At 42.8% G+C, this 15,391-nt stretch overlaps 1 protein-coding gene across 4 annotated transcripts in view; it reads left to right on the top strand.

Annotated features, from left to right (window-relative positions):
* The first annotated feature begins 6,854 nt into the window (after window positions 1-6,854).
* Window positions 6,855-15,391, top strand: part of LOC121864124 (serine/threonine-protein kinase tricornered-like) — an 83,458-nt gene continuing 74,921 nt past the window's right edge. For 2 of the 4 annotated variants that reach the window (XM_042363044.1, XM_042363047.1), the window contains exon 1: window positions 6,857-7,703. In XM_042363044.1, coding sequence (XP_042218978.1) covers window positions 7,631-7,703 — 73 coding nt within the window. In that variant the 5' untranslated portion in view covers window positions 6,857-7,630. Of the gene's footprint in view, window positions 7,704-15,391 lie in introns of all 4 variants that reach the window. The other 2 variants (XM_042363045.1, XM_042363046.1) reach the window with 2 other exon arrangements.

Genomic DNA, 15,391 nt, shown 5'->3' on the forward strand with positions numbered 1-15,391 from the left:
TATAAGTTGTTTAACTTATAATTACACTACCCCTGTTTAGGATGTGTCCAGAGATCTTAGGTGATGTTAGTGGTTTGCACATCTTACGAATCTCAGTATTAATAGATTCCAGTCCTAGAAGACGTCAACCTTATCTAGCCATTAGGATTATAGCCCATCAGGACTGAACCCCCATCGTAATAGGTAAATTAGGGTCTATCATGCCTGGGGCTCATTTGACCCGTCACTGTGTGTCAACCTGTTGGGAAGCATAGCGTACCGTAGTAAGTCACACACCCGGCCTGGGCTGACGGAAGCACGGTAGTGGACCAATAAATTACTCTACTACCAGTATCGTAAGTGATGGAGAGGGAGATTAGGAATTATAAGTCGAAACATTCAGTGACAGCAGTATACTGGTAAAGGTCTAGATGCAGGTAATAACTACGGTGATTTCATTGAGTACTTGTGCATATAAGTGTCCTGCTAGAGTCCAGTCGACAATTGTTTGAGTGGTCGGTAGGGCGTCGACCACGTGAGCCAGAGCAGCATTAGTACCTATGGTGGAGGGGTACATGACGGCCCCAGCGTAGCCCTGACTCGAGGCTGTTAAAGTACCATAGAAAAGCTCGCGTGGAGGGGAAGGTTGGTATATGTGTGGCAATAACATGGCTGTAGTTATTTGTATGTTTGTGTATTGATTTTATTTTGGCGGCGTTTCATGGTTAGAGTCTTGCACACTCCCAGGTTCATTGTATCTCAATATCAAACGCGCTAACGCCGTGTGTGGTGTAAATATATTCTGAATTTTTCCTGTACTTTATAAAGAAGCAGATCTCGTGATAAGGGTACAGTATTCACATTTACTGTAGGCAGGAGGATGTGTGGTACGTATCTCTCTTGTTTGGCGTGAGACTAAATTACAGCAGGAGTGAGGGGGGGGGAGAGGATAGGGGCTTGGAGTCAGTATCAGCTGGTAGTAGGCAGTACACGTGAAGGAAGGGACAACATACTGCATTAGCCAGGAAGCATGAGAAGGAGCCATATGGTAGTAGGGAGGGTGGATACCGTCATGCCTGCAGGTATGGCAGGGACCACCTCTTAATTCCGCTGTCTTAAATTTAACGACGGAGGAAAGGGCACCTGCGAACTTTTGACTCCTCCCCTTTATTCGCCGTCGAAGGGCAAATATAAATTTGATTAAATCAACTTCCATCGATAATTATAATAGTTTTACGGTTTTACGTTATATCATGTGTAACTGGAGTCATTCACGGTGAACACGGCATCGTCCATTACTGCGGTTGACGGACCTGGAAACAGTCAAAGGTTGGGGATGTTTTTATAATGGCGTTGTGGGAGGTTGTTTTTTTTTTTTTTTTACACAGATAATTAAACTGTAGGGGTTGGGAAATTAACGAGGCCCACCACCATCGTGTTATAAATACCGTTGATTGCTGGTTTGGGCTGGTGGTGGTGAGGGCGTGTGTCATGGCCATAGCTTATCAAGGATGTGTTTCCTCACTTTATTTGATGCCGCCCGCACCCTTAGGTTCTTCCTGTGTCTCTCGTGCAGTGGGTGTGTATGGGAGAGTCCGGAGGGTGAGGATGTGGCTGGCAGTGAGTGTGTGAGACTGAGGAAGTGTTGGTGACGTGGATGTATGAGGGAGTGTTGGTGTCGTGGATGTGTAAAGAGACTGTGAGGGAGTGTTGGTGAAGTGGTTATTTGGGATCAGAATCATAATGAAGGAAACATGGAGTGTAGGGAGGCCCTTTGTTGGTAAGGGAACAATGTTGATGTGTTTAGTTCTCTTTTTGGTGTTTAAAAGCTGCTGCAGTGTTGTCACGAAGCTTATGTTTTACTTCTATATTAACATCTGTGTTGGCTTGCAGTTCTAACTAACTTTCGATTTAGGTACTTAATATGTGTTGTCTTTATGTGGACAGATAATAAAATATTCTTTGTAACATTAATATGGTTCTGTCTCAGTGGTAGAGCATTCACCTCCAGGTTTCATTTCCCAACCGTAATGGAGGATTGGGTGTCCTAATTGTAAAGGAGCTTCCACACTTCTTCGTAAAATAAGTAGGTTGCAGTATTGGGTAGAGTACCTCAGTAGCTGCTGAACACCGAGAATCGGGTGGTTAGCTCCTGACCCCACACCTTACTAGGAAATAGCTCGCTAAGTGAGATTCACGAGAGAGTTTTTTCCTCGAATTTTAAGAATGCTGATAGGTATATAAATAATTTAGTATTTGCGAAATTTTGTTTTTACATATTTGATATAATGATTAACATATGCGTGAGTGTATGTATGTATGTATGTATGTATGTATGTACAGGTATGTATGTTAAGTTGGGTGAAGGTGAGGCAGTATGGCCAGGGAAGAGCAGTGGTGTTGGTGGTGAGGTTGGCTGGAGACAGGTACCTTGGCAGGTCCTACTGGGGGCGGGCGGGCTGGACACGACCACTGGGCAGGTTCACTGCCCCGGGACAACCCCTCCTCCTCCATCAGGGGTGGGGGGGAGGGGTAGTGGAGCTGGACGTGGAGAAGACGGCGCCGGCCAGAATCACGTAGAATTTTTTTATTTATTTCGCGGAATAGATCAACGTCCTGATGATCACATAGTTATTACGGTGAATTCCCTCGCTGGCTGAAGGTAAAGAACAATAATATCGTACTTAAATGACATCAACATTATACTTGGTGATATTTTCTTAACTTGGGGGAGCAACATTTAATGTTCAGAATCTTTCTGAAGATTGTTAATTGTTTCTAGTGTTAGTGAACATATATACGGATATAGAGAACTGTCTTCCCTCTCCACCTTAGTACAGGTTGTCTAGCCCAGCTGTGTTTAGCAAGTCACTCTTAAATACCATTTGCTGACATTCTTGGCATAGCTGAGAAAATATACAAGGTGTTTGTAAAATCCCTCGAATATTTTGTTTACAAAATACATTGAAGCTTTTCTTTTGTCTCTTGAAGCTTGTGTTTACGAAGTTACACGAGTTAGATTATTCATGAAAAAACATTGGTATGCCCTCCACCATCTTCCTCACATAACACGTCATGACCGTCCCTGATGCCTTCTTTACAATTCTGTTTGCAAGTCTTAAGCTATCACGGTGTTCATGCCCAAGAAAACAGTATTAAATAGAAAATGACGGAGTACATTAGATATTTGAACGTGTTCCTACTTCAAGGGACTTGATAAAGCACAGGCGTCAGTGGACACCCTCGAGTGTGTTGAGAGAGACCAGTGGTAGACAATTTTAGGAACAATTGTTCAAGTTTCTTTGTTGTTCTTTTCTTTACATCTATATTCATATCTAGTTAAGGCCACCACTGTTATGTTAGAGAATAAATTAAACAAATTACATCTCACAGTTGAGGGAAATAACTGAACTTGCATATGAATGAAGAGTTTCTCTCATTCCTCACTGACGATATTAAGAAACGCGAGTGTTAATCTGCATCACAGTATCTCGTTAATATAAGCGACTTACCTCTCCCAAGCTCAGTGTAGTGTCGTTTACCTGTGTGGCGCCGGGCACGCTCAGTCGATCTACCTTTTGGAGGGTACAAAAGTTAAATTATAATTCCTACACACACCCTCCTCAGAATTTCTGGGTGTGGCTTGCTAGCCAACGTGTCGGCAGTTTATAGACTGGACGGAGGGGGAACTAGTGTTGACTTTGAGGTGTTGTTCTGTCGGACGCCTGTTTCTCGCTAACCTTCACGACCTCCATACAACCGGAACCCGGAAGACGACTTACACACTACAGCATCGTGTGATGAGGGTCCGGCATATTCAGGGGCACCACAACGCAGAGTGGATAGTGGGAACGACCTCGCGGGACTTTCAACTGACGGCTGGGCTGGTTCAGCTTTCCGTTTAAACAAAAATCATTGACCCGGCGTCAGTTAATCTCATATTTGTATTATTTTTATCAGACAATCGCTGTTGTTTGTGTAGTGATTGACAGTAGGTAAAACTATTCCCCTTCATCTCCAGCCTCTTCAAGTCCTTTCCTTTCCTTCTTTCTTTTTAACATTAAAAAACCGCTGGGGGAGATCAGACACGTGTCGCTGTCAAATCTATTCACCGAGACTGAAGATAATTGAACCAGGATGATTTGAACTAATTGAAGTTATATGACACAGGGAGGTCCACGGTGTGCTAGTCCGGGTGTCTAGGGCAGGTGAGAGCTTCTACTACAGCACTCAACACACACCTGGCCAAGAGTCCGTGTAAGAGGAACACAACACCTGGCCAAGAGTCAGTGTAAGAGGGACACAAATCACTCCTGCTTCCCCCCCCTTTATTATCGTACTAGAGAATCATCGTCCACCTTCAATTGGAATTAAAGTTCATAGGATTTAATACTCTGGTCCGGGTTAGATTAATGATTTTAATTTACTCGTAACTTTCATTGTTCAGTTTTCTTTCTTAGATGTGTTTTTTTTTATCTTTTAGTTAATTTATTTTCTAAATATTTTTCTCACGTGTGTGATATAAATGTATATATTTTTTAATTCTTAGTCTTAATTTAATTTATAATTCGTTACGTCGTTTATTAATGTTCTTTAATTAGCAACTTTTTTGTAATATTTTTCTGTTTCTTTGTTCTCTTCACATTCCTTTTAATCTGTTTTTTTTTCGGTGTCTTTGTCGTCTCGTGTTTAACCTTTTTTTATTCCTCGTGTTTCCCGGGTGTGGGTTTCCCCCGGTGTGGCCCGACCTGACTGTGGGTGTGTCACCGCTGTCCACGCCACACTACACCGGCCCACACCATATCTACATCAGCCCCCACCATACACCACACCATACTGCACCAGCCCACACCACACCATACTACACCAGCCCATACCACGCCACACTACACCAGCCCACACCACACCATATCTACACCAGCCCCCCACCACTTCACTTTACACCACGCCTCCCCACAGTGCATCACACCATATCCTGCCTCTCCTCGCCACACTGCACCACACCACGTCTCACAATTTATTTCTTATTTGACCGTGAAAATAACTTTGCCCGCCGCACCACATCTCGGGAAGCAAGCAAGGGGGTGGGTAAGAGGGTAGCAGCGCCCGGTGTTTGAACATAAGACTTGCGACTCGGATTCTGGAAACTCAAACCTTGGGGTCGGTCACATGAAGATTGGGCACCCCCAGCTTATTTCATCTTTAAGCTCAACCAGCTAAACCCATTCCTATCCAAGGTAATATAACCTAACCTAACTCAAGGGCATTAGGGTGTTTATTCACGAGGCGAAATAAACTGGGATGCCTAATCTTCATCCGGGGATTCGGTAGTAATCAGAAGGTACTTGGTAGTAATCAGGTGGGGCTTGGAGGTAATGAGGAAGTACCTGGTAGTAATCAGTAGGTATTCGATAATAATCTGGAGGTAATTGGTACTAGAAATAAGATGCCTCCCAAGAATGGGTTTGGGTGTTGGCTGGAGAGCATCTTACATCACCCTGGGTCCTATACCAGTGATAAGTTGAGGTTCTGTTAACAGGTCGTTGTCGATCTTGGGGAGACCAGACGCTGCTTTGGACGGCAAGGTTTGTCATATCTATTTCTGACGGGAGGACGTCGTCTACATAGTGAAGGATAGCTTGTGTTTACTCCTGGCGGGGAACCATTATCGACTTGTTTACTTTTGATTGTTGGATTGTCTGCTGTACATTGTGGCTGACGTCTTTTTAAGTACAAATGGAGTCTCTTCGACATTGTACTTGCCTTTGACCCACTCTCCTCCTCCCTCCCCAGGTTGGCACGTGTAGGAGGGTGTTGGTTGGGTGAGTCAGGGTGGTGTGTTCCCCTGCGATGACGCTTGGAGGAAATGCCCCGGTGTCTCGTGGCGTCATCTTCCCGCTTATCGGTTGATGGTGGAGCTGCTTCATTGTTAGCTCGAGGTTGATAGCTGCGGTGGTGGCGACGATGAGTTGTGGTTGTGTTAGGGAAGACGGTGGACTGGTGAAAATCTGCGAGCACAACCACCAATTTCATGGTGGTGACGTAAGAGAGAAGAAGATTGTGTCAGTGTGTGCCAGCACTTCTTTGTGGTCTGGTTGACCCTGATCTTGGGATTTACTATCATTGGGAGGACCGTCATCCCTGTCGACTACCCTGGATGATATAGTTTAGGTTTATCATCTCGTGTTGCCAGAATCACAGTTTATAGTCGTATTCTTAAGTCACCAAATTTATTTTTATCTACGTTAATGGAGGAGTTGCGTGTAGTCTTGAAATTCTATACCAGAATGGAATCTTTTGTGGGGTCGTGAAGCTTTGGTGTAGACTTATGAACTATATACCGTATGTAATGGGCGAGGTTGATTTTAAGGCTAATGAATATTATTATTATTATTATGACTATTAGTGACTGTGAGCAGTCTAGTGATAGAAACTTAATTTTCACGTAAATGTGTACATTATCTTGACTATGAAGACTGTTTATACACTGCTGCTCATAAATTACGGTGTTAATCAAAGCATGATTGTTTTATCAATAACTCTTACGATTTATTGACTTTTGGTAAATATTTAGAGTTATAGGGAATGCTTAAATGTGAAATTATTCTTTTCTTTATAAATATTGAGGACGGGAATGTTGGTGTTAGTCAGTTGGCCGGAACGGCGGGCGACATTGTGTCCTGTGGAGAAAGCAAACGATCCAGGCAATACACACACACTAATATCAGGAGCAGCAGCCTGTGTGTGTGTGCTGGTCTGTGTCGCGTGCTACACCAAACAAGAGGCGCCGCTCAGGCCACGACACAGCTCAACACAACATTCTCTAGTAACCTCAGGGTAAACAGAACGACCTCTGGGAAACTGGCGCAGTTTTTAATGAGTTTATTTCCTTTATAAGGTTTCATAAGAATTGCTGTTGGTTGGAAAATACTAACTGTGATTATTACCAGGAACCTCGTGTAAGCTGGTGGCAGTAAAACGACGTCACTGCATGTTGCACATACCCAGATATTGTGTTGGGAACATAAAGCTCAGATCTAACGGAAATAGTGCAGTGATGGGGTGTGAGGGAAGATAGTGAGTGAGTCAGGAACACAGCTAAGACTGGTGGCATCAGCTGACTGACTGGTGTGGGCGAGTCCGTTGACCAAGACACACACCAGTACACAGGCAAGGACGCCACGCTCGAGACCTTGGTGCTGTGGCTCCGCCTTCATTATCACCACGAGTGTGACTGCGGCCTCACCCTCCTGTCTGCTGGTCCTGCGCTCTGGCTTGAGGGGCTGTGTGTCAGTCCTCGCCACAGCTAACTCGTCCATTCCTCTGTGTGTGTAGTTTAGTGAGCAGAGTTGTTAAGGGACGTATTGAGGTGTACCACAGTGTCATGGTACACACACGTGCCACCTCCTGACTGTGGTCTTCTTGTGTTAACACTAGCATGGCGAAACCTCAGACGTTAGCCTGACTAGCACGGGAGGTTGACCCTAGCCTTGTGAAGGTGGGGGAAGAGTGGAATAAGAAAATAGGCATAGAAAGAGAAAGTGGTGGAGGAGGAGGAAGAGAAAAGAGGGGAGTCAAAAGAGTAAGAGAGGCAGGAGGCAGCAGCGGGTGGTGCACCTATGCCCGCGGCTGGTGCCTCACGCTGCCCATCATGGACTTCTGGCAACACTTCTTTGGACTCTCCCACGAGAACAACAACGTCCCTGTTCACTCAGCGCCTGCAGGTAAGTACCCCCGGGGGCTACGTATGCTGGGGTAGGGCTCAGGCTGGTGACAAGCTATGTAGGAAAAGTGCTACGAACGGTTTTAAGGGTTAATAAGCTGATGTGTGTCGAGGAGGAAAAGTGAGAGGCTACAGCACTTAAACCTTTTATGAAAGTTCATGACGCGAACCAGCCAAATCGAACCAGATGGCTCTTGTTGGCTTCTGGTAAGGTGGTTTGGCTCGTGTTATCTACTTCTATAAATGTTTTAGCGTTGTGGCGTCCGTCCTGTTCGTAGTACTGTTCGTACATTGTGTATTTTGCTGGTCAGTGATCATTAAGGATTCTATAGCTCTCAGGGCCTTGCAAGACACTGGTGACTGCATACAACACAAGGGTCTCACCCGAGCCCAAAATAACGCATGTCTTTTGTCTAAGATTATTATTGTTATTTTAACTGTTATTTAATATGAGAAGGTCACTTGTTGGTGTTAATTACAAACACAGGTTCCGTGCAGTACACTGAGAGCCGAGGTACATTACATAACACTTGGCACAATATACCATTTGTGTCTAACAGTATCGTAAGCATTTTAGTGTTATATTGTGAAGGAAGGTTGAGGTGTTCGAGTCATTCTGGCTGGATTAGTGGTGATAGTGAGGATGGAGGACACCCTTCACCACAACCTGTCATTTCCCACCACCCTTGGTCTGTGTCCCGTAAAAAAAAAAACTAAGAATTGACCTTTGGCTCTACCTTAAACTGCGACTTTAAGGAACATCTATCACTCGGAAGGACGAGTATTGGATTGACTAAACACGACCCAAAAATTTAACCCCACGGGATTATCAGATTCCAGGGATGCTCGTGTTATTACCCAGGCACGAGTGTGTCGGTGCGTGTTCTGTCTCATGTAAGTCTTAGCTCCGATCTTGGGTTGATCTTAGAGACAGATTTACAAGCTTGTTTGACACAGTACAGTACAGTGTCTTATATATTTGGTGATGTTTTAGAATTTTTTGCTGTTAAGCAAAGTTGGATATCTGTCTTGTGTTTTCAACTGTGTTCCTGTCTTCACCGGCGTCCGCAACTCCAGGATCCCGGTCGTGTTGTACCTCTGACATGGCTAAATCATCACTTGTTTTATAATATACGAAGTAGTGAATGTTACGATATCGGATCGGATCGTTATCGTCTTGGTGGTTGGTTTAGGTTAGGTCTCTTCCAAGTCGTTCCATGTTTCGATATCGTAACGTTATCCTTTATCATACAGTAAAGTGCTTAATGTTAAAATATCGAAACGTTATAGCGATAAGGTTGAAATTTCCAGTAACTAAAGATAAGTATATATATATATATATATATATATATATATATATATATATATATATATATCGTAGTCAGGTGGTGATGGGCCCCAGTATTAATAGGCCCCTACTGAACATAATGAGACCATTGGGGGTTGTAGTTAATGTTTAGGTGGTTTGAGACCTGTATGGTTAGGTTTTAAGATGCATTTGGGTCCTTGTGGTGGAAGAGAAACTAAAATGAAGGCAGAATTGGATAGACATAAAAGAAAATGGATGAAAATCGACTGTGAAGAATCGTAGTGACAATAAACAACGATTTATTGAATAGTAAATGAAAAATAGATTATAAAATTGGAGATGAAATCGGGGAGGGATTTTCAGTTATTTACATCATCTCTTTGTCTGCGTTTCTTGACGAGGATGCGCACTAAACTACCTCTAACGACTCATATCCAGTCCACAATAGGCGACTCTGGGCCTCGACTGTCGTAAAAAAAGACGGAGTAATGTGGAGGCCGCAGACCTATGTCAGAGGGCGGGCTAACGTAGGAGTTAGAAGGCACAGAAGCGTGTAAAATGGTTGCCTCACTGTTGTACGTCATTACAATAGTTCGGGCTGCAGGTTAGATAGGCTCTAGTCCTTGCAGGCCCCAACGTAACCTAAAGTTACTGTCAGGATTGGGTCTCATTGGGACTAGGCCCTAATACTCATGAATAGGTTAGGGTGGGACCTGTTAGGACCCTCCCCAGTTCCAACAAGAGAGTCACCGTGGCCAGGAGGGTTAAAACCAAGGTTTGTGGTCGTGGCCTTGACCAAGATTGATGGTGGTAACGTTTAAGCCCAGAAGTTGAGTGATTTAGTGTGGCTTACCCTCTCGTTGAAGGTCAACCACAGAGGGGTCTCCCTCGTTAGACATAGATGACAGGAGGGGGTACAGCAGCATTCTTTGTTTTTGGTATTTTATGGGAGGGAGGAATTAGAAGTATTGTTGCGTATTGATATTGAAACAGTTTGTTTAGCAAGAAAAATACAGACAGAGTGGACAATAAGAACAGTATTGACATGACCTGAACCCTCTTAGTGGCACCCGATTTAAAGTACATTTATCTCAAGGAATTATTATAGTGTAACATTTAGTATCATCTGGATTACTATAACATTGTGTTGGTAAATGGACATTAAAATGTTACCACGATTATAACTTATTCTTTTACGGTTATATTACTAGAATGTACTCATTTTTACAACAGAGTATAGTTGATATATAGTGCAGGTAATTTTATGAGTGGAAGCGATACAGCTTGGGTTGTGTTGGGGTGAAACAAAGGGGCAGACACAGCACCATGTCGTGACGGCAACATATAATCATTCCAATGGTAATTTCTTTCAAAGTGACAATATATAATATATTTTTTTCTACTTGTACAGTAAAAGTGTAAAGTAAGTGTTAAAAAAATCTTATTACTTAGACAATCTATATTTTGTGAGAGCTGATTCAAAAGAAGGGAGCGTGTGTGTGTAGACATTGACTCAATGACTAGACTTGTATTTATTTGCAACAAAGTTTCTGCACCAAGCTTTATTATGCCACTCTGAACACGTTAACTCGATAAATATATATTTATTTATTTATATATACAGTATGTAGGTTAAAGCAACAACTTTTGTACTGCCACTAGCATATAAACTCCCGTACGTGTCTTCTATGCTGGAGTGTGTTCTTTGACTCACCCTTCAGAATGACACGTGCATGTGAAAGTTCTTGATGTTATTAGTGAGGTGCGGAATGAACACACTTACTATTATTTACACTCTTTACCGCCATTATTGTCACCGCCTTTTGTTACCATTGTTTATAGGTGTTTTATTTATGGTCTGGCTTCACGTGTTGTTGCGCTGGTTCGCCATGACGCTCCAGGTAGAGGATGGTGGAATTAAAGGTGTGTGCTATTATACCTGAAAGTATATCATCGTTTACATTTAATTAATATAGTGTTTTAAGTACAGTACATTCAGCGTCTATGAGGATAACAAAGTCACCTCTCCACGTATCGGTCTTTAGGAAACTCTTAGTTCATGACGTGTAAGAGTGTGTTCCGGTATATGGCCTGAGACTTTAGGAAATGTTTATATCGTTTTTGTTTTAATTTTACTGGGATTTTACGTTTCATCTTTCTTAATTTCTTCCTATGATTCTTTATCTGGTTATTTTTCTTGCCCTCATTTTGTTTTACTTGTCTATTACAAGGTGTTCTGATTCCTTTCCTGTTGATTGTTTTTCGTCTTTTGTGTGTAAGTCTTAAATTTTTCTTGTTCTTATATTTGGTATAATTTTCTTTCCAAATTTAATCGTCTATTTTCATTTATTTATTTTGTTTTTTCCCTCGTTAATCCCTCACTAGGGGGGGGGGGGTAAAGACATACAAACTGACAGTCCGTTCGTATGTCCGTCTGAGTTTCAGTTAATAAGAATACGTAGACATGATAATCCAGAGGTAAGGAGCTGTATCTGACCAAGAAGGATATTCTGATCTAATCATTACCATCAGGCAGTCTGTCAGCTCAAGGAGAGATCAGATTAGTATCGTCGTCAGATCTGTTCACTGAGGTCTGTCCTTCCTAATGACTGGAGATATTTAAAGTAGGATGATTTACATTTATTGTTTGATATTATACGACGTGAGAAAAATACTTGTGCTTGGAAGATCTACAGAATGCTAGTTGGATATTCCTCTTCTGCTGAATCTGTAAGTTAAGCTATTTTTATTATCTTCCCCCTGTCATGTATAGTTAATTAGTTTCCACAATTAATCATTCTTAATGGTCTGTCTGGTCTTAAAACCTAATTATCTGTAGTAATTATCCTAAAACGCTTTGGTGTGTATAAATTTATCTGCAACTAAGACAATTAAGATGGTCTGAACTTGATGTGCCATAGTCTTATATATTCTACCATTAGACAATCTCTCAGAATATTACACACACACACACACACACACACACACACACACACACACACACACACACACACACCACGACCTCATTTGCAAATTTGGTGAGAAGCTTCTGCACCATCCTCGACACCGGCTCCTATTACCACCCAAGGTCCCTCGTTCGAGAATTGCTGTTCGACACCACAACCGCATCCAGCCCATACGAGCACGTACTGATCGCTATAAGAACAGCCCAGTCCCAACCATTGTAAAAATTTTATCAATAACTTGTAATCAACCAGTGTATTCACTCCCAGTCAATCTTACCTTTTTGTACTGTTACTATGTTGAAATGCCCTGTAGTTTAAGCACCGCCCCACTTAGTTATTAAATATCATATTTGTATCACTTATGTTACTTGTATATTATTGGTCAGTCAAGTGACCCATTCCCCAATTATGCAACTGTATATTTTCAGCTTTCCGGCTGCCATGCTCTTTAAAAAAAAACGTTGATTATTTTTATTATTATTATCTCACACACACACACACACACACACACACACACACACACACACACACACACACACACACACACACACACACACACACACACACACACACACACACACACACTAGAGTACTTCTCCAGCCGCTAGACGGAGCTGCTCTTAACGGCAAGTATTACCAGGGTTCATAAACCAGGCATGATGGTATCTCTCTCACACACCGGCTGGCCAGGACAGTGTGGTTAAACGCCCGCTGCTGCCCCGGACACACACACACACACACACACACACACGAGTGGTGGATGTATAGACAGCTGAGAGTGGTAGACAGACAGAGAGGCAGCTGGGAGTGGGAGACAGATAGATAGCTGAAAGTGGTAGTTAGACGAGCACAGATAAGTGTGGTGGATGGACAGTGAGACACTGATAAGGGTGGTGGACATATAGACAAGACAGATGAGAGTGTTAGATACAGATAGACAGACAGATAAGAGTAGTGGAGATATGCACTCAGTGGGATAATAGACAGACTGGTGGAAAGGAATGTGGATAGACAGACATGCATTAAGACAAACAGGGAAGCAGACAGACAGAGAAACAAGAGGACAAGTTAGATATGCAGATAGATGATGAAACAAATAAGGGAAGGAGGCGAAAAGTAGAAATAAGATACACTAGAATTAAAGATGAAAGAGTGATAACCAAGCGACATGAAGACTGGGAAGTTAAGGGGGAAAATGTAACCAACAGGGATTCGAACCCACGCACTGTGACTCCTGAGAATCGCTCACCACTTTTCCCAGTAGGTAGATGGAGAGAAATGCTTTGGTTTTTGTCTGCTTAAATGATGATTATTATTTTATTGTATTTTTGCCTCAAGACGTCATGGTGTAGTTGTGAGTAATGGCCACTGATAGCTGCGTCAGTCAACTCTGTGAAGACCAATGCTGACTTGAGTGGTTGACTGATTTACTGAAAGAACTTTTGGACTAGTCCACACTGGCGCATATTATGCCGAATTCTTGGGTCATCCTTGTTATTGTGTGTGTGTGTGATGGTTGAGGCCCTAGTCAACAATCAGTTCATGAACCATGGAAGAACTCAGCGGGTGTAAAGGAGGGGATGATGTGGTCAGCGCTGCCTCGTGGAGATGCCTTCATAAAACTCACCCGGAGCAAGTGAACCGTTCCACACCTGATTGGCTCTTGTTAGCGGCCAAGGACTTCCCCCTGTCGATGCCCCTCCCAACTTTTGCTGGACTTGTGACTCAAGGCGATAGTGAATTCCTGTGAGAGTTTTGGGATAATTGTACTGGTAAACACAGAAAATACTTGTGGAGTATTTTAAAAAAAATTACATGAAAGTTGATCGAATTGTAAGTACAGTATACTGTATGTAAAGCGTGATGAGGTACGTCTCTCTCTCTCTCTCTCTCTCTCTCTGTGCGAAAACATACAGGGTATTCTTTCAGAGTCTATTATTTATTTGTGTATGAGATTGGGGGGGCAGGGAGGTGGTTGTGTGAGGAGGAGAGTCCAGCAACCAGCCGAGGGTGTTCGGCCAGTGGCATCACCCACACCACAGTTAGGTGCTGCCCCGCGTGGGAGGAACAAGTCAACACACACCTGCGGCCACCAACCTTACTCGCAAGTTCCATCCGGTATATTACACACACACACACACACACACACACACGTACGTGAGGTCCTTCATATCAGCACCCGAGGACGAGTTACTACACCACGTGAACACCACACCACCTGGTGTCCGGGCCATCAACTGTAAACTATAATAATTTGTATGTTCAATTCGTGTTCCTTCTTCTTTCAGAAATGAAAGCTTTTGTTAAACGACCCACCCACCCCATGTCTTTGTATGTAGTAAGTCATTTTTGTCCAATGTATATTTTCAGCCTTCGGGCTGCCGACTTTTTCAATAAACCGTTAATTATTATTATTACACTCACACTGCTTAATTGTATAAGAACGTATCCTAACTAATACCTTTTATCGTAGTTGTGATTTTTTGGTATTTTTGTTGCTGGCCTTATTGACGTCTCATGCCTCAAGGTTAGTCTATGGTTGGGGGGATTATGTAAAACTAGACATGAAATCTGGCGACGTTTAAATCACCTGCAGCGTTACACCTCGTTCAGAATGAACTGTTGGAGGGGGTGGGGGGTTATTAAAGACTGCCTGTAAACGTTCTAGGTGGTGGGCCATGGTCACCAACCTTCAGGTCTGAGTATGGCACATTGATTGATTGCCCGTGCTGGAGATCAACAGAGCCAACAGCTTCTGTGGCCCACAATTGGTAGTCGTTTCCGGTCCATATTTATGTTATTTGTGGATCAGAAATTGTATGGTTTTGTCAAGTTGTGATGAATCTTGTGGAAGATTGAGGAAGTTTTGTTTACTTGATTTAATTAGGGGTGGCGGTGAGGATTTCACACGAGGTGCCGTTAATTTATGTGTAGGGACGAGAACAGGACACCACACAGTACTAGCGTTATGAGGTTTATTATTAGTAGTAGTATTTATTTATTTTATTTATATATGAAACATTTATTAGATATTTATAATTATTGCTAGGAAAGTGTATTTGGTTATAATAGGTGGCAGCAGAAGAAGCGAGGCTGCGTGCACCATCACTACTGCCCCAAGAGTTGAGGTGTAACTTGAGAGGCCCTCCATTAACCTCGTACCGTCATTTTCGCGCCCCTGTGAGTGACGAGTTTATACCAACCTTCACAACAGCACCAACCTCACTCTCCCACACCCTTTTTTTTTCAACTCTTGAGGGCTTATGGGTGGTGGATAACACGCCTATGTTATATTATTGTTAGTGTATAAGCGTCTCTGTTAACTTGAGCTATGAACCTTGACCATGAATGTTAATAATGAAATTGAAACAGTTTATTTAGCCAGAGTGAACAACATCGTCATCATTAACACGT

The sequence above is a fragment of the Homarus americanus genome, unplaced genomic scaffold (genome assembly GCF_018991925.1).
Source record: "Homarus americanus isolate GMGI-L3 unplaced genomic scaffold, GMGI_Hamer_2.0 scaffold26351, whole genome shotgun sequence".
NCBI classification, from domain to species: domain Eukaryota; kingdom Metazoa; phylum Arthropoda; class Malacostraca; order Decapoda; family Nephropidae; genus Homarus; species Homarus americanus.